The sequence below is a fragment of the Neocloeon triangulifer genome, unplaced genomic scaffold (assembly GCF_031216515.1).
Source record: "Neocloeon triangulifer isolate White Clay Creek 2 clone unplaced genomic scaffold, ASM3121651v1 ptg000003l, whole genome shotgun sequence".
Classification (NCBI taxonomy): Eukaryota; Metazoa; Arthropoda; class Insecta; order Ephemeroptera; family Baetidae; genus Neocloeon; species Neocloeon triangulifer.
Genome location: NW_026775546.1, coordinates 1,801,305 through 1,826,233, shown reverse-complemented (window position 1 = coordinate 1,826,233; position 24,929 = coordinate 1,801,305). Strand labels below are relative to the sequence as shown.

The 24,929-nt window shown below is 36.3% G+C and overlaps 3 protein-coding genes across 3 annotated transcripts in view; all 3 read right to left on the bottom strand.

Moving 5' to 3' along the window:
• LOC132192856 (ribonucleoprotein PTB-binding 1-like) overlaps positions 1–21,631 on the bottom strand; it is a 67,704-nt gene extending 46,073 nt beyond the window's left edge. The window contains exon 1 of the mRNA XM_059613032.1: positions 21,285–21,631. Coding sequence (XP_059469015.1) covers positions 21,285–21,512 — 228 coding nt within the window. The 5' untranslated portion in view covers positions 21,513–21,631. The remainder of the gene's footprint in view (positions 1–21,284) is intronic.
• A 751-nt stretch (positions 21,632–22,382) lies between these two features.
• On the bottom strand, positions 22,383–23,270 carry LOC132192708 (uncharacterized). Its single transcript, XM_059612792.1, has 4 exons — positions 23,128–23,270; positions 23,035–23,071; positions 22,818–22,982; positions 22,383–22,706 (listed from the first exon to the last, which is right to left on the bottom strand). The coding sequence occupies exons 1-4, from the start codon at positions 23,176–23,178 to the stop codon at positions 22,468–22,470; spliced, it is 492 nt and encodes a 163-aa protein (XP_059468775.1). The 5' UTR covers positions 23,179–23,270; the 3' UTR covers positions 22,383–22,467.
• A 517-nt stretch (positions 23,271–23,787) lies between these two features.
• LOC132192642 (uncharacterized) lies at positions 23,788–24,711 on the bottom strand. Its single transcript, XM_059612696.1, has 4 exons — positions 24,587–24,711; positions 24,485–24,521; positions 24,263–24,427; positions 23,788–24,161 (listed from the first exon to the last, which is right to left on the bottom strand). Exons 1-4 carry the CDS (start codon positions 24,650–24,652, stop codon positions 23,923–23,925), a joined length of 507 nt encoding a protein of 168 aa, XP_059468679.1. The 5' UTR covers positions 24,653–24,711; the 3' UTR covers positions 23,788–23,922.
• Between the last annotated feature and the right edge of the window lie 218 nt (positions 24,712–24,929).

The window sequence follows — 24,929 nt, the reverse complement described above, 5'->3', positions numbered from 1 at the left end:
TTTTATATTATTTTCATTTATTTTAAGATCTTACGAATTAATATATTATTATATATCATGTAATAATTATGTTATTCGTAAATTTTTATATTAAAAATGAATTGTACAATGCATAAACGAATTATTCAAGGATTATATTGTCATTATTTCCTTTGAATAAATATATATCTCCAATCATACTATAATATATTTGATCTTATGGAATCTTATGGAATATCTAAAGAATACTCTTTCGAAGATCTCAGCTTTCATTCTGATGTTTAAAGGGACGATTATGCAAAGTAAAAAAATTCATTGTTCTAACTTCAAAATTCTATAAAATTTTCCTTTTTTCTATTTTATCAGTGCTCAATTATATTTCCTATACCGAAACAATTTGTGTGAATGCCTTGAGTTTGAAGTTCTACATTCCGGCATGCGTCTTTTCGCACCCTCTCCTGAGTTCCAATTAAAAGCCAAGTGTGGCAAAGCCGCACTAATTGCATAATTAGAATTCCCGTCTCGGCACCGCAATTACGGTGCACCATGCTAATCTCGCCAGGATCCAATTCATTATAAAATCGGCTGGTTTTAAAAAGATCCTTTTTGTCGCGAGAAACACTCATTTTTTACACTGTCATGAAGATGAGAAACGTGAGCCAAATGAAAATTCACGCAGATTACACTGTGGAAGCCCAAATGGATCTGAAGAGAGAGACTTTGTGGTGCCGAGATGAGAGTGATATGAAATTTTTCTCCTTACACTTACTTAGGGTCTCATTCATCACGCCTCCTTCGCGCCGGGCGGATTTCAGCGGCGAAAAGAATACGAGAAAGAGACGGCCGGGTTTAATTTGAATTTATTGTTCCGGCAGTCGTGCAAATGAAAGGGAAATGGAAATTTTTCAAGCTCGCCCAACTTGAGACGTGCACCCAATGACCGTTAAATACAATTTTTCGTGTGGCGATAAAACACGATGCTTTCCATTTGCTTGGCCGTTTATCTGATCTCATATAACACACTTTAGAGATCATTTTATTCTCTCACCGCCGTGAAAATTGATGTTCTTATCTATATAAAAGTGAGTGGATATTCTGTTTTCCATAAAATGTAGGAAGAGTTATAAAAAAAGTCATCAAGTTGAAGTCGTTTACATAATTTATAAAAAAAAATCAAATCTTTTTCTTCCTGGATTGCACTTTAAGTAATAAAATTTAACATTAAAGTTTGTAATTTCTTTAAAATTGTCCACAGATAGAAAATTTTAAATTTTCATTAAATTCACGCTTTTCTCAGCCCCTGCGCCAAATTAACTTGCAAAATAATGATGCAATTAGAGAAAATTCCCTTCAAACGGGCGTGGAAAAGGAAATTAGGTTAATTTTACGTAGTTTCAGCTATGAAAACCGCTATTAAAAACACACGACTCCTTTGAAACGCAAACGCCTACCCTAGTTTACGAGATGAGAGGGACTAGAGAGAACACACATCCCTCTTTCATTTTCATAAATTTAATTTAACGAAGCTTCTTCTTCTTTCATACTCTCTTCCAGCAACGCCAATTTCCATTTTAACGAGAGACGGACAAGCGTCAAAGGAAGAAGAGAAAAGTAATTGCATCTGCCGGTGCGACCTAATTTGCAACGCCTTGCCGATCAAATACATAACCTATACAAACTGCACTGCTTTCATTCAGCAGAAAAACCACCAAATAACACGTGAGAAGCAAACAAACTACTCTTTCACTAATTAATAAGAAAATTAATGCATTGCTAATTACCGGTGCAAATATAATGATTCGCGGAACTCACCGTGCTTAAGTAACTGTTCAAAACAGGCCTGCGGGTTTGTAATGTGAACGCGACAACAAAGATTTTTTATTCATTTGATATAATACACAGACGGAGCAAGCAAATAAAAAGCAAAAGCGGCTTTCGAGAGAGAGAGAGACTCACTCGTCAGGGTAATCATACACGATTATAATTACGTCTGCGCTCTTGAACTGGAATATAAGAATTTTTATTCTTCCCTCTCGCACGGCTGGCAGGCTATTTTAATGACGATCGTAAAATATTCACAAACACAAAGCCTCAAGTGCCGTGGATATACTGAGCGTGCACCGGTGGCTGCTTGCTTGGCTTATTGTAATGAGAATAACCCCAGCAGCCAGCGTCGTCTTTGGGGCGTGTGATTATAAAACGGCCCTCCGAGACATGCAGTCGGGCCGTCGCACCTCCTCGCTCGAAATTGCCTGCCGGGAAATTCGGTCACGGCATGCGTATATATTCTTCCTCCCGCGGGATTCAGATAAGAAACACGAAAAGTATTATTGTCGGTCTCAGTCAAAGAAATACGAATAAATTTTGCTCCATTTGTTGCTGCGCGTCAAGTTTCGACTGTTGTAAATAATAAATAATGTATTGACCAACCAATAGGAATAAATAAAGGTTTAACTCTAATTAATTATCAGATAAAGTAAAAGATATTAAATTTATTTTCCAAAGACCCAATTGCTATTAACTACAATTTTAGAAACTGAAATTCAATGGATTAAAATAAACGTTTTTCCGAATTGAAAACTTTTTGGAAATTCCTTCATCTTTTGCTGTGCTTGTGAATCAATCAATAATGTTATCTTTCATATTTAGCAAATTTTAATCAAAAGTTGTTGCTAAAGGGGTGAATTGATGAGTATGAATTTGTTTGAAAATCGTCAATTTTGGTAAAGTGCTTTCTTGCAGGAAACACCACCAATTTTTCATCTCTTTCATGGAAGAGCAATCCATCATCAATGACTGAATCTTGATGGATTCGCAATCTGCACCCGCAAGCTCAAGTTTTTGCCTTAAAATGCGAAGATGCGTATAGAGATGAATTATGTACAGTTAGTCAGTTCCGCACCTGCTGCTGCGGTGACAAAAAGTTGGGAAAGATAACTGAACACATAGAATTATCGGCAGATTTTCGTGTGTCAGTTTTCGGCGTGAGAGAATTTTGGGTGCAAATCGCGTAGCCCTTTGAACGGTGCATGCGATTAAATGGAAGAGGCAACGGGAGAAGTTATTATTATTATATAGATGGTGAATTTGAGGCGGTGACGTTTAGAGATCTAGTATTTTCATGAGACAAGCACTCAAAATTAAATGAAGGAAAATTTAAAATCATTTTGTTAAATTAAATAGTTATAATAATATTTTTTTTTTCAATTTTTCGTTATATTATATATAAAAATTATTTTTCGCTAAATTTTTAAAATTTATAAACATCTTCTTCATTTGTTTCAGTGTCATTTTTTCAAAAATCAGTGTATCCAGAGCTCAAATTTAAAATAAAAAATGAATCTGTAGGATTAAAAAAATATATAAAACGATAACAAATTAATTTAATTCGCGTTAAAACGATCAGGAAAATATTTAATTTGCGATAGAAATTATAAGTTTATCATTTCACATTATCTCTTCCTTGCATAAATTTCCTTATTTAGAGTGGCACGACCTTCTATTTCAATTTTCCACCTGCTCTCCCGCATTCTCAAGTTCTTGGAAGGAATATATATATAAATTTGATAATCCCATGTGCATAAATTTTGCAAATAACCGAGTTTTGCGTCCCATAAAAAGCCGTATAGCACGCCGACATGAATTGCAAAACAGATCCGAAGTACATACGAATGCAAAAACGCGGTGCGGAACATTCCGGCGGGCAGCACTTTGCGGCCCTCTATCTCTGGGCGAATTTCACCCCGGCCCGAGAGTTGGGCGGAAAACAAGGCCGCACCCGGCCTGCGGCAATTTGTGCTTGCGGCGAACCCTTTCCTTCCTTCCTCGGCCACTCGTCAGTTCATCTCTCCACGAATTTGTTTTTGCACGAAAAGAGCGAGGGGCGAATCTTTGATGTATAATTCAAAAACGGTCAAGTGGCCGCAGCGAATTCGAGGACCCCGTTATGTCCCTCCCAGGGCAACAAGTTTGCTCCTGTGTGACTTACTCACGCGGGACTAATAATGAGACACACACGATCGAATGCATGCATATGTACAGTTAACAGTTTTGCAGTCGCTGTCAAGGGAATCGCACGTCCGTCTATGTCTGTGCGGCGCCGCGCGATGAGCGAAGGAATCGCGCCGCGGGCAACTCGAATTATGCACGGGTCAGTGGCAGCAAGTTGAATTGCTCGGCCGTTTCTCTCTGGAGGTTGATTTGTTATACAGAGTGAGGGCCGAGCCTGGAGCCGCGGGTTCAACAGCTTGAACGGATTTCGGGCTAATTTATTTGTGTAAACCCGGCAATCCCGATGGGCTCGAAGGCCCGACGTAATTTTGCTAATTTCATTTTGTAACGTTTGTCATGGTTCACTAAACTGATTAATTGAAACAATTTTTCTGGTAGTAAAAATCTTTTGACTTTTGATTATCAAAAAATGTAATTTTTGTAGGTTAAAATATTTACAAATTTCTTTATTGATATACCTTTAGGCTTATAAAGTATAAAAATATGATACATCCAAAAATTGTTGAATTTACGGAAAGTAATCTTACAACAAATTAAAAACAACAATCAACATCAATCACATTTACATCTTCAAAGGAGCACGGAAAAAAATATTATTATTTTTAATTATTATACTATTTTTGTCTGGTTCTGACAACCTTTGCCGTGAAATAATCTCATTTCAGTCGTTTTTCTATGTAAGTGGGAAGCCCAGGAAATGCTAATCTTACAAGCAACCATTACGCTGAAAATAATGTTAGTCCGGTCAACTGTCGGCAAAAGACGCATTTGACGTTGCGTGTGGGAGGAAGCTTTCCGAAGCCAAAAGTTCTTCCACTTACGTGGCTAATTTATTTCCTTTACAAATCTTGTTTGCATAATTCGATAACAAGAAACTTTTTCTTCAAATACATTTCAAGATTTCGAATTTTAAATTTACAGTTTTTTCTACTCTGAATAATTTTTTTGTTATAAAATTTGCATAACATCAACTCAAAAGAATCTAATTCTGACAAAAAGGTAACCAAAAACTTTAAGCAGAAAATATAATAGAAGATTTTATGTTATTTCTTGATTTTCATCTCTTGCAATAAAACAAAAGAAAAGTCTCCACATCTTTCTTCCCAGATCGAGTTTACTTCCACTTTTTTATAACCCCTGGAGCGAGAGTCCAGTGCAATTTCGCGGCAGTACGAGGCGATTCACGGCCTGCGGGTAACCTGGGGAACGTCAATCCAAGAGAGACACAAAATTCCACAACACAGCGTGTTCGATATTGTGTGGCTCGGCCCGCAACAGTCATGAAATTGCGTTCTTACGACTGCGGTGTGGCCCTACTTTTTTATTAGGAGCCGCACAGCGCGTTAGTCAACGCGAATGAATTCTCTCCGGGAAAGACCTCCTTCTTTTTTGCACGTCTTGTTTGTCTCTTCCGAAAGGCATGCAAATGCAGAGTGACTGGTTAAAGTGCTGCGGCAACACAGACACCACTCATATAGAGCTTCCCTGTGCGACTCACAAGTGCTCGCCCAGGTTAAACAGTAATTTCCGCCGCCCAGTCTCTCTTCCAGGGGCTTCCGCCCCCCGATAGGATTGCCAGACGTCATGTCAACTGTCACTGCTAGGTGTTGATGCATGATGAGAAATCAGCATTCGCAATAAATCAGAAATTTATCCGAAATATAACAAAACAGTAGTCAAAGAAATATAATAAAAGTTCTTTTTTAATACAAATTTGGCAGAGAAGATTCAATGAAATTAATGTGACAATGTCGATTGTCGTTATTTGCGATGCGAAAAAATAAATAATTTATTTTACTTCTAATAATTTCAAAAGATTTAATAATTGATAATTTTTTTATTATAATGATTACGAATAACACGATTATTATTCTAAATAATCAAACATTTCTCTCAAAAAGCATTTTTATTTGAAACTTGCTTTTAATTTCTAAATAAAAAGTACTCTTTTAATTAAATGGCATTAATTCACCTTCCGTCTATGCAAACTTAGTTGAATGTCAGATACCGGCAGCTTTTGATTATGAACTTCGCCTTCCTTTGTTTTCGCGTTATTCAAAGAGACAATCGCATACGGTAGGCACCCCATCATCTTTGCTCCGCAGAGAATATTGATTTTCCTTTGGTCCCATCTTTCTCCAACCGCTTAGTTTAATCTCAAACTCAAAATAATCAAATTAAAAATGTGGGCTGGATTTTCGTAATGGCAGGGGCATTAAGAGTAGATCAAAAACACGCCTAATTTAGCGCAGACGTGACAGTTATTTGACGTAATATGGCTCTATTAACATCGCAGAGTCAGATCATCAATCACGTTTCGGGCCGGTTGGAGTCGAGCCAGCAACTGTATACTCGGTTTGCGCGAGAAAGGTGAGGCCACGGTGGATTCGCTCGTCGCACGGACAATGGGATCATTTTTCGCGCCTCATCACTTTGGCGACGACTTTTTGCTTCGGGTCGCGAAAGGAAAATAATGTGAGAAAGTGAGAATCTTGAAAACTCGCTCAACCTGGTAGGAATTTATATCATATTTTAAGTAAAAAAAAAATACTCCATTTTTTTCTGAAAATGCATTTTGTAGACATAAACGATATTTTTTTTTATATAAATTTTCCAAATTTAATTTATTTTCTTGAGCGTTGAAAGTATTTGTCTAAAATTCATTTTTTCCAGGAGGTGTAATTTCCTAATGCAGTAAAATTATTTATGATGGTAATAATATTTCGAATCCCATCAAATGAAACATAATATTCTGCATTTGGATTGTCCGCAACAGCGTCACAAGCACGGCAGAAACCCTTGCTTTCAAATGCAAATGCAGCTAGCTGGTGAGGAAATTCAAACCAGAGTTGCATCTCGCCGATTCAATTAACGGACACCACTATCTGTGCAACAATGGCCTGGCGATGAGACGCCCTGCAAATGAGAGAGAGACGAGGAGCAAGTATAACTCAATTTCCTCTGGCGCGACCCAGCTGCGCGACGCAACGAAACCATGTGCAGAGAAGCTCACTGCTTTTCAATTAGGCGAGAAGGAAACCGGCGCAATCACGAGAGAGCCGACCGCAACACACAATCAAAGCCTTGCACACGCTCCAATTAGGCGCCCCCGCAGGAGCTGCAACCCGCAAGACACATGGGTGCAAATCGACACAGGACGTTCATTTGCAGACGACAATGCGATAAGGGCACAGCTCAAAACGCGGAAGGAAGCGAAAATTGCACCTTGCATGATTAGACTTTCAATTAGAGAGTTTTAGAGAAAATTGTGATTTTTCAGTTTGATTTAAAATTTTATTATATTGTTGTTGAATATTTTTATCACATTGTTACAATTGAATTGTTGAAAAAAATTATTTAAAAAAAGGAAATGATGGATAAGCATAAGATGAAAATGGTCAAATTTTGCCAAAAATTTAAAACGAAGATTACAGAATAACAAAAAAAAATTGAGATTTCAATTAAATATATTCAAAGAATTTAAAAAAAAAAATACAGATTTTGATTCATATTTTCTTCAATAGCATCCAGCTGTTAATTTAAATTCTGTTGAGAAATAAATGGGTAGTTTAGATTAATATCAAGTACCGAATTTTTGGAAATTTAAAGTTTTCCACTCAAAATTCTCTAATTTTTACAAAAAATAAATTATCAAATCAAGTTCTAAACACTTAAATTAAATCAATAAAATAAAATCTAGCGGCAGATTTCACCTCAAATTTCTATGTATGCTTTTCTTTTCTAGAAAGATATCAAAATTAAAATTTTGGAATATGATTTAAATTTGAACCAATCTTTTTTCAAAATGAATACAAATTACGGAAATAATCTAAATTTAGCTGTCTCTGGGAAGTCTTTTCACATTTACACTGTTTGACCTTAAAATCGAGTTTCCAAAAATGTTATAGGGCGGCAATTTTTCATAATTAACGCACTAATCGCCCACTTTTCAGAGCCGCGGTCGTCATACCGGCGAGAGCCAACACAGGCGGCCTGCGGATCAAGTGATTAGCGTCAAATCGGCCCAAATTGTCCCCGCTGATAATTACCACCGAGGTGAATTAGCCCGTTTAATCTTTCATGTGACACGAGAGCAAACAAACAAACAGACAAACAAAAAAGTTGCGGACTTGTTGCTGATGAGCATGAATAATGAAGTGGACACGCCGAGGGAGTTATGCGGGCGAGGCGAATAAGGGTGGTTCCACCCCGACCCAGGCAGCCGCCCCTAGCTCGCGTGCCACCGCAAATTACACATTAATGCACAAACAACTGCTTGCAAAATTGCGTCCTGAGAGACACTGGGAGTATCACGCGCGCGACATCGGGTTTTAATTGACTTTTATTTCCACCCTTAATTCTTCTTTCAATTGATAATGAGCTGCTCGTCAGTCTCACGCACTTCTTTGTCGTAACTAAGATTGTTTGTCACGGCAAGTGCACTCAACGTCTCGCGAACAAGTGTTTTTTAAAGCGTGTTCCGCCCTTTTTCTACCGTGTTCGCGCGCCAAAGTGGCGCGCCGCCGATCGATGCTAATTGCGTCTCTCGTGCATGTTGTCAAGGGAGGCTTTTCGGCTCATTTCATCAATGACCACGCTTAAACCGTCCTGTTAGGCAAATTGCTTTGGAATTCAACCATTTTGGAACAGAATTATGTAATAAAATGCAAATTTTGTCTGCATACAAATTATTTAATTTTTATATTTTGTTCTTATTGGGCTTTCAATTATTAATTTAATTTTAAGAAAAAAATTAGATCTACCTTCATTATTTTTTTTTTATTTTATAAAAAACTTTACAATTTTAAAAGGAAAGAACTATTTTATTTTTAATTAAATTAATTTTTACTTTCACAGCACCTATATTTAAATTTAAATGTACAAGTTTGGTATTGTCATGTATTTTAATCAAATTAATTTTAAGGCTTTTAACATAATGTTTGATTCAGGGCACGCAAGATTTTCCGAGCTATTATCTTTTTAAATAGCATATAAAACCTAGCTCTTTACATTGCTCTAATTTTTTATATGTACAAAAATTTAACATTTCTCGTATAACTTTAAAAAAATGCTAAAAACTTTGTTTGAAACTTGAATTTCCCAACAAAACTCTTTGATAATACAATATCCCTGTTCTTCTTTGAATTTTTTTTCCTGCTGCAGACCAATTATGCAACCAAAGCCCCTGCTTTTGAGCTGTTGGAGGATCTCGCATTTCAAGGCACAATCAAAACTGCTCCAGATTTAGACCGGCAGATCTGGCGTTTCAAATTTGGACTTTATCTATCTGGCTGCTGACGGTGCACCATTTGCGAGAGCAGTTGAATGTATTTCGAGCGCACGACCATCTCAAGGAGCGAGGGCATCTCTCAAGAGTAAGAGAAAGAAAGAATAGAGTCTGCTCTCCTATATAGTGGTGCAGATTTTTGTGCTTATCAGTCTGGTCGTTGTTGCCACGATGATTACTATTCTATTGCGCAGAGACCCTTGACGAGGGCTGCTCCAAGATTATAATGATCTCGGGATTGGAAGGCCTTTCTCGCTCGCTAGCAAGCACATCATGCAAATTCGCTCTCAATACACTCGTCGCCCGCCCGCCTCTCTTGAAATATACACAAACTGCATGAGTGTGTGACGAGGGCTCCCTTTGAAAGCAAGCAAGTGTCTCCTTTCAAGTTTGCCTGGAACAACCAAGAGAAGGAAGACGTACACGGAAAACCGAATGCAAATTTGCAACGTCAAACGTGATGCCAAATTACTCAATTCGAAATAAGCTAGTGAGTGAGAGCGCAAAGTGACAATTCGAGAGGAAACAGACAGATTGACGTTTGGTAAAATCATGTGATTTGAAAAGCTTGGGCAAAAAACGTTCCAGATGAATTCAGAATGTAGATATAAAACTAGAAAGAACCAAATGCATCAACATCTTTCATTCCAATAATTCCCATTAAAATATAGCAATAAATTTGCAACATTCTTATTCAATTGTTCCACTAATTGTAAGCTTTAAGTAGGGTATTACTGGGTATCATGATTTAAGTGATTTGAAAAATTGTTTAATTTTTTTTTTTCCACCTAATTTAGGTAGAATGAAATGTTTTCATTTTTTTTTTTAATACTAATTTTGGCTTTATTTTTTGTAATTGCTGAAAGTTTTGTGGCGCAATAAATATTTAATTTGGAATACTATTTGATTCTGATTAATAATATTGTTCATTATAGTAAAGTATGCCATGTCATTTCTAATAAATTTTTATAAATGGATTATTCTTGACATGGATTGAATACCTTTTCAAAAGCTTTCAATTTTTTCCCTCTTGAAACTCATTTCACCATTCTGAGAGAACTCATTTAATTTTTTTGTGCAAAAAGGCAAAGTTTTAGCTCTTTGTTCTGCCGTCCGATCCAATTAACGCATTTTGCAAGGACAAAAGCTCGGACTTTGAGCCTGGGCATATCTGGACGATTGCAGCCGGCGGCGGCCGACGCTTCACCCACCCTTTCAGCGCACGGTGTGTGAATTATGAAAAAACTGGGCGGGCGAGAGCAGCAGGAAAAGCAACTAGTGTGCCCGTCCGTCCGTGAGTGTATGTTTTCCCATCCACTTTTACGAGAGCGAGTCGGTCCTGCGCGAATGCAAAAATACACTCGGCGCCAAGGGAGGGGTGCTTTTTAGCCCGACCGGCCGACTGCCTGCCTGCCGGAGGGGTGATTATTCTTTTGATGCGAATAAAAAGGTCTTCATTAAAGGCCTCATTGTCTGCAATTGCCGGTCTGATGAGGGCGTTTGAAAAATACAAGGCGAATTCAAAGATATGCAATTGGCCTTTTAAAATGGCTCAGCCAGCATCTCTCTTTCATCTGGCACAGCCGACCGTGGAATGCTTTCTTTCATATACGGGCGCCCTCAATCAAAGTCAATTCGAGTGGCTGTTTTTCATAATTGACGCAACAATAACAGTTGAAACGTGATTCAATCACTTTTGTTAATCCGAGCGGGTGCTACGTCAAAGAGCAAAATATTCATGGAATTTATTCATTAATTGAAAATGTGGTTACGTATTGAATCGGATTGAATGACCAAAAATATGGGGTGGCATTGTAATTATTTTTGCTTTTTTGATCAGGTATTATGTGAAAATCTGTTTGATAAAATTAATCAAACGTAAATAATTGTTTAAATTCAGAGCAAAAAGGGTTCATCAAACAATTCCAGAAAAATGTTTAACTTTAACCCTAGCCCGCATTGAACATGAAATATTGCACGTTTTTGTTTTTACACAAACGTGCAAACATCAATAAATCTTTTTACGTTCAGCTAATTCAGAGGTACTTAAAATTAATGAAAGATTAAATTTTAAAATGTCTATTTTAAATTTTAATGTTCACCTTTTGAACTTTAAACGCATAAAAATAAATAGAATCTATAGCAATTCAGGTGTATTTTAGCAAAATAATTATTTCAGAGAGACTCAAATTAATTTTGAATTTGTCATAATTTCATTAACACTTCAAACAACAAATGGAATTTTCATTTCAAATACAAAGTAATTATATCATTGGTAATTCATAATTTATTAGTGCTGCTTCTAAACTGTATTTTTTCCAAATAAAGTTTTTAAATTATCATTTACTCAAAGGGAAAAACAATAGCCTTGCGGGTAATAAATTTCATCAAGTAAACACGAAGCCAACGAGCATTTAGCCAGCCCTCTAATTTTCCTTTTCAGATAAAATAATTTACTACTTCAGAGAGTAAGATTGAAAAAGTGAGATTTGTGTCGAGGGTGGTGCACAGCACTCAGTGACCCTCTCCAAGAGTCGAAAAGTGGAGATGCCGCGTGCCGATAGCGCTTTCCGCGTCATGCAATCCTGAAATCGCCAACTTTGTCACAGCGGCCGCGAGGTAAAATTGCGATCACACCATTGCGATAGTTCAGCGCTGCCTTTTTTGTTTCTTATTAATACACATATTTGCTCTGCACCCGTCACCGGATAAAATCTTACCTCTGAGCACGCCAAGCGTCATTAAACGCGAATTAATGAGCTTTCCCGGCGCACACTCCACCCTTAATGGCTGTCACAAGGCGTTTCTTTTCCATTTTCGACCCGGCCGGGATAAAATCTCGCCCTTCTAACGGAGCGCGAGGGTGTTTTTGTTCGTCAAGGGTCAAACGGATAACGTTGCGAGGCGTGTAAGTAAAAAATGAATACAGGGACGCTGAATTGGTATGGCAGTTTTTCTAACGAATTTTAGAATGAAGCTCACATTTCAGTAAACTGTTTTGGGTTTGTAATTTTGCTTGAATAAATAAAACTAGTAAAACTAGAATTGGAACGAATTGCGAATTAAAAAAGAGAATTTGTTTGCCAAAATTGAATTTTTCGTCCAATAAAAAATTAAGAGTATTTTCTTCTGATACCAGGTCAGAAAATTAGGCAAAAGTTTATTGTAAATTGTACAAATAAAAACAATAATTCAAATAAATCTCTCGTCATATGATTAAATGGAGCAAGTTGCCCTCCTTAAAAGTCCAAAGCTCTTTCCACAAATGAGATTTAGATATAAAGCTGGGAGCAGATCCTCTTTCCGAAAGCTCCATATGTACCCCCGTCGGAACGCCAAATAAAGTCCTTCCGAGAGCGCTCTAAATTCCAGGCAAAAATGCCGCCGGTCTCTGGCGCATGAAAAATGCAATGGAGAGCGAGCGGATTGATTTGGCCGCCGCACGCCTCGCAAATAGAAATATTAAAAATTCCTGGGTGGAAAAAAGGCCAGGATAAAAGAGCCGTAAAGCGAGTCTGAATTTGCAGTCTGGATCGGAAAGGCCACGCAAAATAATAAAAGCTACGGCGGCGAGACGCACACGCGACATTTGGACGACGGGCAAAATGGCGTGGCACGCGAAAGAGAGGAAAAGGCGCCCAAGGGTCAAACCGCCCCATAAACATGCACCCCCGTAAATAGTTGATGAGCCCCCTGGTAGCAGATAAGTGAGGTGAAAAAAGACTGGGCGTGTGTCAAAGTCGGTTTTTACGTCCTGCGCACTGTTGAATATTAATTCGTAATTAGAGAACAGACGAGTCGGCCGCAATTCGGCCGCAAGCGCAACAAGGGTGGTTTTGGGGTGCTTTGCAGACTGACCGACCGCATCCATTTCAAAGCCAATCAAATATAATATACGCTCTTTAGGGATGGAATCTGCTGATAATATAAAACAGCAGCTTTAACTTTGTGGCTTATGGAGTTGCAGGAGCCGTCCGATGAAAAAGGGATGGCCTGATTTTCGTCAAAGGAATCGAAAACCGAACAGGCGCAACGGAGATTGATTGGAAGGGATTGGATATTGGTTGTTGATGGAATAACTTGACAGGATTACATCAGGTCGAAAAAATTAATTATTAATTAAAGAAGAGGTGAATCAATTATTTTAATAAATTTTTTGATATGATTAAATTATCATTTATTATTTCAATTCGCTAGTCTTCGATTGAGCCTAAATTTTATTTTATTATTAATTCTTCTGAGTCAAACACAACACATTTGGAAATTATTTGAAAATAGAGCCTTTAAAAAATAATAAAATATTAATAAATATTTTTTGTAAAATTATTATTAAAAAAATAGTTAAATTATATATTAAAATTTTATTGGCAAAAAGAAAACATTGAATTTTCATGATTTGAAAACCGTTTTAGCTCTAAACTTAATCAAAACCTTTCCACATTCCGTTTTTCCCCTTTCTGTGATCTCAACTTTCATCCGATTAAAAACCGCGTACTCAAGATTCTCTTTGATTAATTTCCGTGCTCTTGCTCGCTCTTGCGAATTCCAAGAACCTCCTTTTCAATCCGGTCTTTCCTTAAAGCCTTTCGGTGGCACCGAGAGAGATACACAGCGCATAGAGAGGCCATCAATAAATGAATACATCTCGAACTCTTGCTCCTCTGCCCACTCATTCAATTCGAATCTTCTGATGACGGAGCTCGTCCGCAGCGCACCTCGTTCATGTAAGATTTATTGCCTCGTGCATGTGATTGAATAGAGGGAACAAATTGGCCTTAATCTTCGGGGTCAGTCAGTGGCCGGCTTAATCTGCGGACCCCTTGCGACAATTATCGAGGCAATCAATCAATCAAAGGGTTTGTGTCTGTCTCTTTCAAGATTAGAAAAGGAGCCACAGAGATGGAGAGCAAGACTGAAAAGAAAATATTTTGTATTTAAAACTTATCAAATTTTGATATTTTCCAGACAAAATTGAATGAAATAAAACTTAGAAATATATTTTATAATAAATTAGATTTTTATATGATTTTTTGGTTTTATAATATATTGAACTAAAATATTTTTTATTCAAATTTAATGACAGCAAATTTAAATTAAAATCGTTTTGAACAGATTTTGAAGCGGATTTAAATACAAAATTTAAAACTTTCATCAATTTTGACTTACTAAAGAGCAAGAATTAAATTGTGATGTGCAAAAAGATAAAGTATTATTGAAAATTTTTATTTATTTTAGAAGATAATTATTAATGCTGGAAATATGGTTTTAATTATATTCAATTTAAATTTATACTAGAATAATAGAACAAAAGTAATACAATATGTGAGGTTGGCAGATTTTTTTCCTTCAATACCCACGTCAAATGCATTCTCCTCTTCCTTATAATAGGAATCAGAGCCGTTGAAGCATATCTCTTTCTCCATTATCTCTGCAGACCTCCCTCTATAGGTGCCCTTTTGCCCTTGCAGCAATGTTTGTTTGTTGCCCCGACGCATTATTCTCCATGATAATAATAATAATAATGGAACACAGCAAGCGGGTCGGCCGCGCCCTTACATTGTCATCACGGAGGGGTGGAAATTCTATTAGCAATGCCGAGTTATTTAATAAGGCCGTGTCATCATCGCCTGATTGAAAACGACGACGTGGACATCAACGCCAGCCAGTCAATAACCGACGGCGCAGCATCTCTCCCAGTCAGAAAGTCAGCGCCCCATCATTATCAGAGAGAATGAACTGGCGAAAGAAAGAAAAGAAAAAAAAAGGGAGCAACTGACAACCAACTGCTGCTGAACAAAACAAAAAGACGAATCTGCTGGGGAAAAATTGACTTTTTCTGGCAGTCTAATGGATTGGGTGTCAAATTTTGAAATTCTTTCATTTTTTTAATCAAGAGAAATTTCCTCAGAAATTCAGTTGCATGTTATATGGAAGTATAATAAATTTGCCAGACAGATCCAATCAAATGATAAAGTGGACGCATAAATATTTTCTCCTCGCATGAAAGTATTTTCAAACGATTCAGTTTTTTTGCCCTCCTTGTAAAAGTTCTACATGTGGGAACTTCTTCTGTATAACGAAGCGTGCCAGATTCCTCTACAGAGTTGGTGTGTCTTTGTCCAATAAACCGATATTTAAAGCAAAAGTTCAATACATCGGAACGAGCACGTTTTCCGCCCACCGACTTTTCTCCGCTCTTTTCCCAGCAGTGTTTTTCCCGAGGAACGAGATGGATAGAAAGAAAAAGAGCAGCGGTAAATAAATAATATTTTACGGGCATGACATGCCGTCGTTGGACGTCCTTTATGGTACCAAATCAATATTAAGGTTTATTATTTTCATTCGTTTCGTCTGCGGCTCTTTTTCAGAGACGCGTTGTTTGGAATCCTTGCTGCGCGTTTGAATTTATTGCTGCGAAACGCAATACGGCTCCATACAATATATTATACGTTTCGGCGACTCCGTGGGTGGCGTCCATTGTGCGCGGAATGTAATTTCAAGCCAGGCTAGCAAAGGTCTTGTTTTCCTAGCATCAATTTCACAGACGGTCAAGGGCTGAATTCGGTGAAACAAAAAATTGAATAATTATTTAAAAAAAAATATTATTTTGTTTCTAAATTTTAGGTTAAAGTAAATTTTCCATCAACGTTTAATTGGAAAATTAATTTACATCAATAATTTTTGACCGTTTTTCAGATTGGCTGCATTAAAACAATATTTCCAGTATTAATTAATAATTAACTTCTAAAATACCTAGAAATTTTCAATAATATTCATAATATTTTATCTCATTTCACATGACAGTTAATTCCTTGCTCTTTATTTAGTCAAATTTAGTTAATCCTCTTCAAAAACAAGTTTAGTTTGAATCTAATTTTGCTGTCATTAAATTTGAAAATAAAAATTTTAAAAATTCAAGGTCTGTATAAAGCATTTATTCCTACAGAGCTCTGACATCAGCTACAGATGAAATCACGATTCACACTTGTCGAGTCCGAGTCTGAATCATGCCAAATCGTCCAGCTTTAGTAGGGAAACGGAGATTTTTTCAAACGTGTGTTGGTGTTGAATCGTCAGCTCAATAAAAAGGGCATCAAGCAGGGCAGCCGACTAAAATACTAAAAGGGAACCAAGCGTCGTTTTATTTCTCTCGGCTGCTCCTTTGCCTCTTTGCACGCTCGAATTACATCAGCGCAGCAGCAGCAGCAGCGAGTGAGGTCATTTTTTTTGCCCCCGTGCATGCGCGCAATTAAATCACAGAGCGGAGGAGGAAGCCAAGAAAATGAGAGAGAGGAAACGCGCAGAGCCAGGTGCACTATACGGTTTTAGGAAGACTTGTTGACAAGTTGATTTTCAACCGGCACAGTCAATTAACTAACGAGAGCAAATTAAATTTAGATGCTAATAAAATGGCAAAGTTGAATTAAATTATTCAATTAAAAGTTGAATCACTTTGACCTACGGAGGAAGAAACAAAAAATCAAGTTTGGTCTCTGCATTTCATTGAGTGCAGTAAGCAATCCATTAAGATTGCTGATGTTTTTGCCTAAATGTTCAATTATGAAATGAGCAGTTCTTGAGCTGAGGAAAAAAGTGAGCAAACTGGCAGAAAGAACAATATCAAAATGAGAATTCCCAAGAGAGACAACAGAAAAATGTTTATTGTGCCAGTTATTTTTACGCGAAAAAAAAATTATTTTGTAGATTATTTTTCCAAGTAATGAACCTTTCATTCAATTTAAGAAAATGAAAAGCAAAATAAAAAAAAATTCGTAAACGTAAATTAATGTTAAAAATTACTTTAAATTTCAATTTACATTAATTTTATTCAAGTAAATCAAAATCAGTCACACTCAGGTCAATTTTTAATAGCTGATGGGGCTTTTGATATAGATAAACGTGAGAATGTTATTACAAGTGTCACAATTTTTCATATAAAATTTAAGGTGCTGAAGGAATTCATGACAATTCAATTTACTGCAAAATTAAATATTTTCACCGAGTGCCAAGTTATGACCTTATGGGTGTCAAAAGTACATTTATTCTTGATGCTACTTTTCGCGCGTAATCACGATTTATTGCACTCGGCGGATGCCCGAAAATAGGCCAAGTATTACACATTGCGCCATTAAAAGGGGTGAAATTGCATCCATCTGATTTTTCTCGCCGTCTCTCTCGGATCTTTTATGCTTTCCTTGCAGAGACGTACACATAAAACGAGAAAAGCAGCGCCTGCAAACATAATTTTATACGCGACACACACAGCCGGAAAAGAAGCGACAACTTTTACGACACGAGTTTTATCTTCAGCCCTCGTGGGACGCGCGCGGGGCTCGGTCAAATGTCGCCCGCAAGGGGCGCAATGGCCGCCGCGCGAATATAAAAAGTGCGCCGCGGCTCGTCATGTGTATGATAATGTCGGAATGCAGTTGTGAATTACTCATGTGCTGCTGGGACCTAACGGGCCGCGCACACGTTTATTATGCATTCGCGTATACACGGAAAGAAAATAAAATACGCAGAGGAGTGTCACTGTGTGCGCGTGTTTTTCGCGAGAGACACGCACGAGGCTTGACGGACGCTTCGTGACGTTCGTCAGGCGACACGAATGCATTTTTCTCAATTTGACAAAAAGCAGTACACGCTTAAATTGGGCATGCGTGTGTACAAAAAAAGCTTGTAATTCTGTACAATTGTACAAATAATAATATAAAAATGTTTTTTTTTTATGATACAAAATTATTTGTTTTTAATCATATCACATTAATTAAATTCCAGTTTAATTTATTTCAACTGATTATCAATGAAAAAAAAAGAATGCTGAAATTGAAACAAAGAAAATTTAAGTTGATTTTTAAATAATTTTTATTTCTCAAACAAGGTAATTAAGGGATTCTTCACGTAAGTGCTTGAGAAATATTATTTTAATTTATTAAAATTTCCTATTATTCAGAAATTGTAAAAAAAAAAATATATTCATAAATTTTGGTTAAAATTTAAAATTAGGGCCCCCTTAAAAACTTAACTAAATTATTAACTTTAAAGATAACCTATGCAAATTATAATTTAAAAAAAAAATTAAAATCTGCGCTTTAAAAATAAAAAAAGAGAAATACCGGAAAGACCTTGAAAGTAACATTTTAGTTGTTCGAAAGTTGTCACTCATTTGCTGACAATTAGCAAATTGGTACCTCCTTTTTCAAACCTCAGCTTTATTATTTTTCGTTTTCGTCTCCAAGAACCGCAGAACAATAAATCTGTTTTGCTCCGTCATAAAATAATTGACTTTAATTGCCGACCGCCGCCATTCCAAACTGCAATTATGAATTTCCTGTCATCTCCGTGCTTAGCAAAGCATCGCGACTTCACTTGAGCTGTCAGTAAAAATGTACACAATTATTTTACTCGATGTGTGTTCATGACTGCATCAAAGATTCCAAAAGCATAATTTTATTATAAAATATGATATCGGTTAAATTCGACAAATTTGATTAGAAATTTTCAGTCAAGTTATTTTTCTACCTAAATTTATAAAAAGTAATTTGAATCTTCAAATATTTACTAAGTAAATTAGTCTATTCCTGGCAGTGGAGAAAATTTCTATTCCTCCAAAGCAGTTTTGCACATAAATCGGATTTGCAGAACCCAACCCATTCCGTATCAATGTCTGCAGCTCTCGGCAGATTTATTTAAATTATCACCTCGCATCTGCTCTGCCAAGAATTCTCTCGCAACCGTATGTCGGTTCAAATCCATCAAACAAATCCCAGCTTCAGCTGATCCAGACTTGAGACCGCACATCCATTTCGCAGAATTTCAGCAAGATTAAGCGACTGTTTACTCTCATTAACCGTCATTACGTCTGGGCTTTTCATTGCTATTGTTGTACTTGGAGCCTAAAAGCAGAGCAGAGATTCGCACGCGAGCGAGACAGCAAAATGACAAACATTACAGTATGTGCAGACATCACGCACACACACATGCGAGTTCCTTCCTAAAAGTCGAAATTATCTGTCAAAATGTTGCGAGTCGCATTCTCGCTTGAATGCAAACAAAAAGGACAAACGACAAAAGCTTTGTTTGCCTCGGTTTGAGCAGAGATTTGAAAAATATTAACTCACTTTAGGTTTAGGGAGTAAAACTGAAGAGACAATATCAGTGAAAATTTACTTAACTGTTAAAAAATAGCTCCTATTTCAATGAAAATGTTAAATTATCAAAAATACTGCATAAATTGTTCAATTTGGAATCATTTCAATTGAAAAACACTTCACATTTTCATAACACACTTCTCAATTTTAATATTCAATTATTTGTAATTTACCTTGCTCGTTTTTTGATTTCAACCAATTGAATAATATCATTTAAACTGAAGTCTGCAAACAAAATAAATCAATTGTGAGATAAAATAGTAAAAAATGAGGTAGTTGAAATCTGGAATGAAGCAAAAAATTATTTTTAATTTGATGTAACTAATTAAGTTATTCGGTTTAAATAACTAAATAGAAAAAATAAGATAAAAATTAATTATTTTTACTATGCCAACCTCTTATTGAATAAATGAATTGATTTTAAATATAAAACAAATTAATCTGCTTTAGATATCACAACTTTGATTATTCATTGCTGAGCGAATTAATTAAACGCCAATCAAAGGGTTGTTCGGAAGAGTTATCAAAAAAGTTTGTTCAGCCTGCCGCGAGTCAGACTTTAGATTAATCGGAGCACGCGCTCGTCGCGAATCTCGATTAAATATTCAGAGCACAAATTCAATTACGCTTGATAAGCCGGCACAGCGCCATGAATCTGATAAATTCCAAACGTGTGTAAGATTTCCGAAACTTCTTTTCCATACACTGAGTGTATAAAATAATATGAAAGAAAAAAAACCAAAACAACCGCTCGACGGTCGAGAGTCGTGATCAAAAATCTGGCAGCGTCTCTTCTCTCTGGAGGAGGCAATGGCTCTACAGGTGCCTAACGGGTTATTTAAATGACGCAGCTCATCGCGCGCGCCTTCTTCGTGCACTTTTGTTTGTCCAGCGGAAACAAGAAGTCCGAAGAGAGGAATTAACGTGGCGTGATATCGTCGAGACTGATTTTTGGCCAGAATTATACACTTTGGCACCAGACCTTGAAGGAAACTGAAATGATTTATTCACGGTTGCTCAAACTTTCGTCTGAAGTAGTTTCGGGAATATATAAAAAATTGATGCATTGTTTTGGGATGAAAAAATGTTTTCAATGTCAAAAGTGAGATTAAAAAAATAGAATAAAACAACTATAGTCAGTTTTAAAATATTTCAGTATTATAAAAAAATTACTCTTAACCATATAAAAAATGATTTGGTTTGATTTCGAATTATTTTCATTTATTAATTAACCCTTTTTTCTATTGTAAATTCAAATAGCAATGTATTAACTTTTATTTCTAAATTTATTATAAAATTATATTATTTAAAAAGCGTTTTAATTTTGCTGAATAAGATTTTCATATCGTAGAATAAATTAAAAAGTTTTTATCTAAATTACATCGATTGATCCATAATAACATTGTTCTCATATTTTCTTTTAGAATAATTATATTTGAGGAAAAAAATAAACGAAATAAAAATAAAAATTTAAAAAACAAAAATCAACAATACTTTTTCGTACAGAGAAATTTTTATTTGGTTTCATAATTTTTTTCGATTTTTTATTTATTATTTTATTCATTGAATTAATTAACCCAATCTTTAACTTCATAAAGTATCATACAATTTCCAATAAATAATCAAATTTCTTAATCATTTTATATCTTCTTTTTTTCTTTCCGTATGAAAATTATGAAGCGAAGAAAATTCATACATAATTTTACACAATCTTTGCAAAATTTAATTTGTTAGTAAATTCAAAAAAATTTAATTTTAAAGGACCGGCACACCGGTTGATCAGCTGTGGGATTCGAGGAATTTGCACTTGAGATGAAAATGAGATTGATTTATTTCGTATAGAAAAAGGTACCGACCTGTTCCGTGACATCCCTGGGCAGATACTTGATGAGCAGCTGACGACCCTGGTGGAATTTGCGCTTGAGGGCGGCCACTTGGCGCTTGACCGCCTCCTCAGGCGTCTCCTCGAAGAAGGCGGCCGCCGTGGTTGCGGCCGCTGTGGCCGTCCAGAAGGCTTTGTCGCCGCCGCCGCCGGGTTTGAGCAGGGCGGCCTGATGCACGGACGTTGTTTCGCCGGTGGCCATTGAATCTCCTCCGAAGGGCGCTCTCTTCACTGCATCGCACGCTAACACAGGCACCGCGACCACTGCAGAACCCGATCTGACAGGTCAAGACACGCACTGCCGGTCTCCACTTGGTTCTCTCGCGCCCTTGCCCGACACCAGGCGACCTACGCGCCACCGCCGGCTCAAGCGGAGGCTCGCAAAACGCCTGCGAAGTGCGAATGGAGTGTAGGATAAGGAGACACCTGCCGGCGAATACCCAAACAAACTGCGCCCTTTGCTTCGATTGTGAAAATTGAACCGCGGAAATAAAAAGTTTCTTTAGAAAAGCAGTGTTTAGAATTAAAATTAAAACAAAAAAGGCTCAAAGCGGCGCCGGATGATGGTGTCGTTTTGTCCAACAATTCCTTCTTTATTTATTTTTATACTATGATTTTTTTTCAAATTTTTTAATACGTGATGTAACAGTCGTTATATAAACAAACAACAATAAAAACTAAAAAGTCAAAAATGGCAACATAACTTATTTACTTTAACATTTCAAGACTAAGCTCCCCCTCCTCTTTTGGGCCAGGATGGCCAGATTGTGAGACTTTTTTGTATGAAAATCTTTTCATTTATGCTCGCGTCAAAAGTAAGAACGCTTTTTTTTTCTGATAATATTTGTCAATAATTTCAGTTTCAAAAAATATTTCACCCCCTAATAAACAGTATGTGTCTCTTTTCAAATGTATTTCAGCTTTTTCTGTAATTTTGTTATGATTTTTTTCCATATATATTGAATGGAGAATGATGAAATAAATTGAGGCATAACTTAGAAATCTATACAAATAAGGTATTACTAAATTTTAGATATATTTCAGAGAAAAAAAATTGATAGTAAATATTATTTCATAAAATTTTATTTAACCAACCAATTTTTATATTGCTTGTTTTTTCTTTTATTTTTTATGCGACTTTACATTGTCAAATATTTCTACGGATATTCGCAAATAAACCTCATCAAATAATCGGTGCAATACACATCTTCATAGCCTCCAAGGATTGGGTCGGGGTAGAAGGCGAGGCAATGGTCTACTGAGTTGTCCGTCCTGGAAGGTTTCCTGAAGCTCCAGTCAAATTCGGTGACCTCTGCGCCGGACGGCTGCCAGTAGTAAGTGTCGGTATTGGCCTTCTTCACAGCACTGGTCCAGTAGTGGTTGTAGCTGTTATTACCTTTAAATTATAAAATTAATTTTAGCTGTTTTTTACACGTGTTATTATAATTGTGTGTCACGATATAATAATGTATATATTGAGGATAAAAGAAATCCTGAAGTGGCGAACCTTGAGTTAAAATCCAAGACCTAATCAGCTCCCATTTTCCAGGCTCATCGAAGGAAATCATGGTCATGTTCAGCTCACCGCAGTTACTGATACCAATCCACGAGTGCTCAATTCCACCGTCGACGAAATATGTAGTGCCATTAATATCAACAAAATCCCGAGGGTCTTGAAAAAATTAATTTAATTAATATATTAATTCAATATAATTTTTACCAACCGATTGAGTGTTCTTCAAAAGGAGAGCTGAAGACTGCCTTTTAATAAAATCAAATTATATAAACTTAAAAGCTTTGAGGAGAAATCTACTTACTTGGTGGCCAACAAACACCACAAAAAGAATCAGCAGAGATTTTGAAATCATCTTATATTCCTCCTAAATCTCAAAAAGCACTATGCGGCTATCAGGCGTCCAATTTCGTCTTTTATAATTTATTCCAAGACTTTATATTATCTTATCTCATCTCACACTGAAGAAATGTACCTAGAGTGTTGTTCGCCTCCGATTTGGATTTTGGATAAAATTGGACTCAAACCTCGTGCGACTCTTGTACCTGCTATATTCAAGTGCTGTGGCTAAAAAGATGACTGGACAGTTTTAAATATCAAATGATAATTAGATCTATAGATATCTGCAAAATGGATCTGCAGGAATTCTAAATCTTTTAATAAATATTAATAGTCGTCACAAATTAATCATTCAATTTATAAATAATATTATTTAATTATAAAATTTAATATTATTTCTATGTTAAGATAAAAAAAATCATCCTACTTTTTCTTGACCTCTGAAATAATGCAACCATTAGGGGCCTTGCATGAAGTTGCGTGCGAAACTGACGCCGTACTTCATGTTGTCAATGTTAAAAAAAATATATTTAAAATAATTACACAAAATTTAATATGTATGCTAACGTTAGAAAACTTGACCTTACTTCAGAAATCCCAATTTTAAGGTAAATTAAAAAATAAATTACAAAAGGTAACAATTTGCTCAAAATTTATTAAAAAAAAACATCCCTACAAAAAAAAAATTTGTTTTCTGATTTTATTGAATCTTTATTGTTTTTTCTTCTTCTTTTATTCAATCCTCTTTTTATCAAAATTTCTACGGATATTCGCAAATATACTTCATTAAATATTCAGTGCAATAAACATCTTCGTGGCCTCCGAGGATTGGGTCAGGGTAGAAGGCGAGGCAAAGGTCAACTGAGTTGTCCGTGATGGAAGGTTTCCTGTAACTCCAGTCAAATTCAGTGACCTCCGCACCGGATGGCTGCCAGTTGTAAGTGTCGGTATTTGCAGCCTTCACTGCACTGGTCCAGAAGTGGCTGTAGTTGTAAGTACCTTAAATTATTTTTTATTATAAATTTAATTTTAAAAATAATTTAATGAAAGTTTCTTATTGCTCAAGGGAGGGAAAAATACTCAAATCTGTAGTCGCAAACCTTGATCTAAAATCCAAGACCTAATCAGCTCCCACTTTCCAGGCTCCTCAAAGGAAATCACAGTCATATTCTTGAAACCGCAGTTTCTGACGGCAATCCAAGAGTGTTCATTTGAACCGTCGAAGAAGTATGTGGTACCGTTAATGTCAACAAAATTCCGCAAGTCTTTAAAAAATTTATAATATTATGGAATATATTTTTCAACGTAATTTTTTCACCAACCCTTTGACTGTTCTTCAACAGGAGAGCCGATGACTACCTTTTATAAAATAAATTATAATAAACTTTCAAGTTTTGAGGTGAAATCTATGGCTTACTACTTACTTGGTGGACAAGAAACGCCACAAAAAGAAGCAGCAGAGATTTTGGAATCATCTTTATTTTCCTCATAAATCTCACAAAGCACTATGCGGCTATCAGGCGTTTAATTTCGTCTTTTATATTTTCCACGATTTTATATTATCTTATCTTAATCGCACTGAAGAAATGAACGTAGAGAAGTAGTCCGCGCCTTCGATTTGGATGAAATTAAACACATCAAAACTCGTACAGCGCTTTTAATTACTCAAGAACTGAGACTAGAAAGGTCATGGAGTTTTTATAATGACTTCTCAATTAATCCGATAAATTTTTGTCACAGGTATAATGCAATCCAGGGGAATTTTTT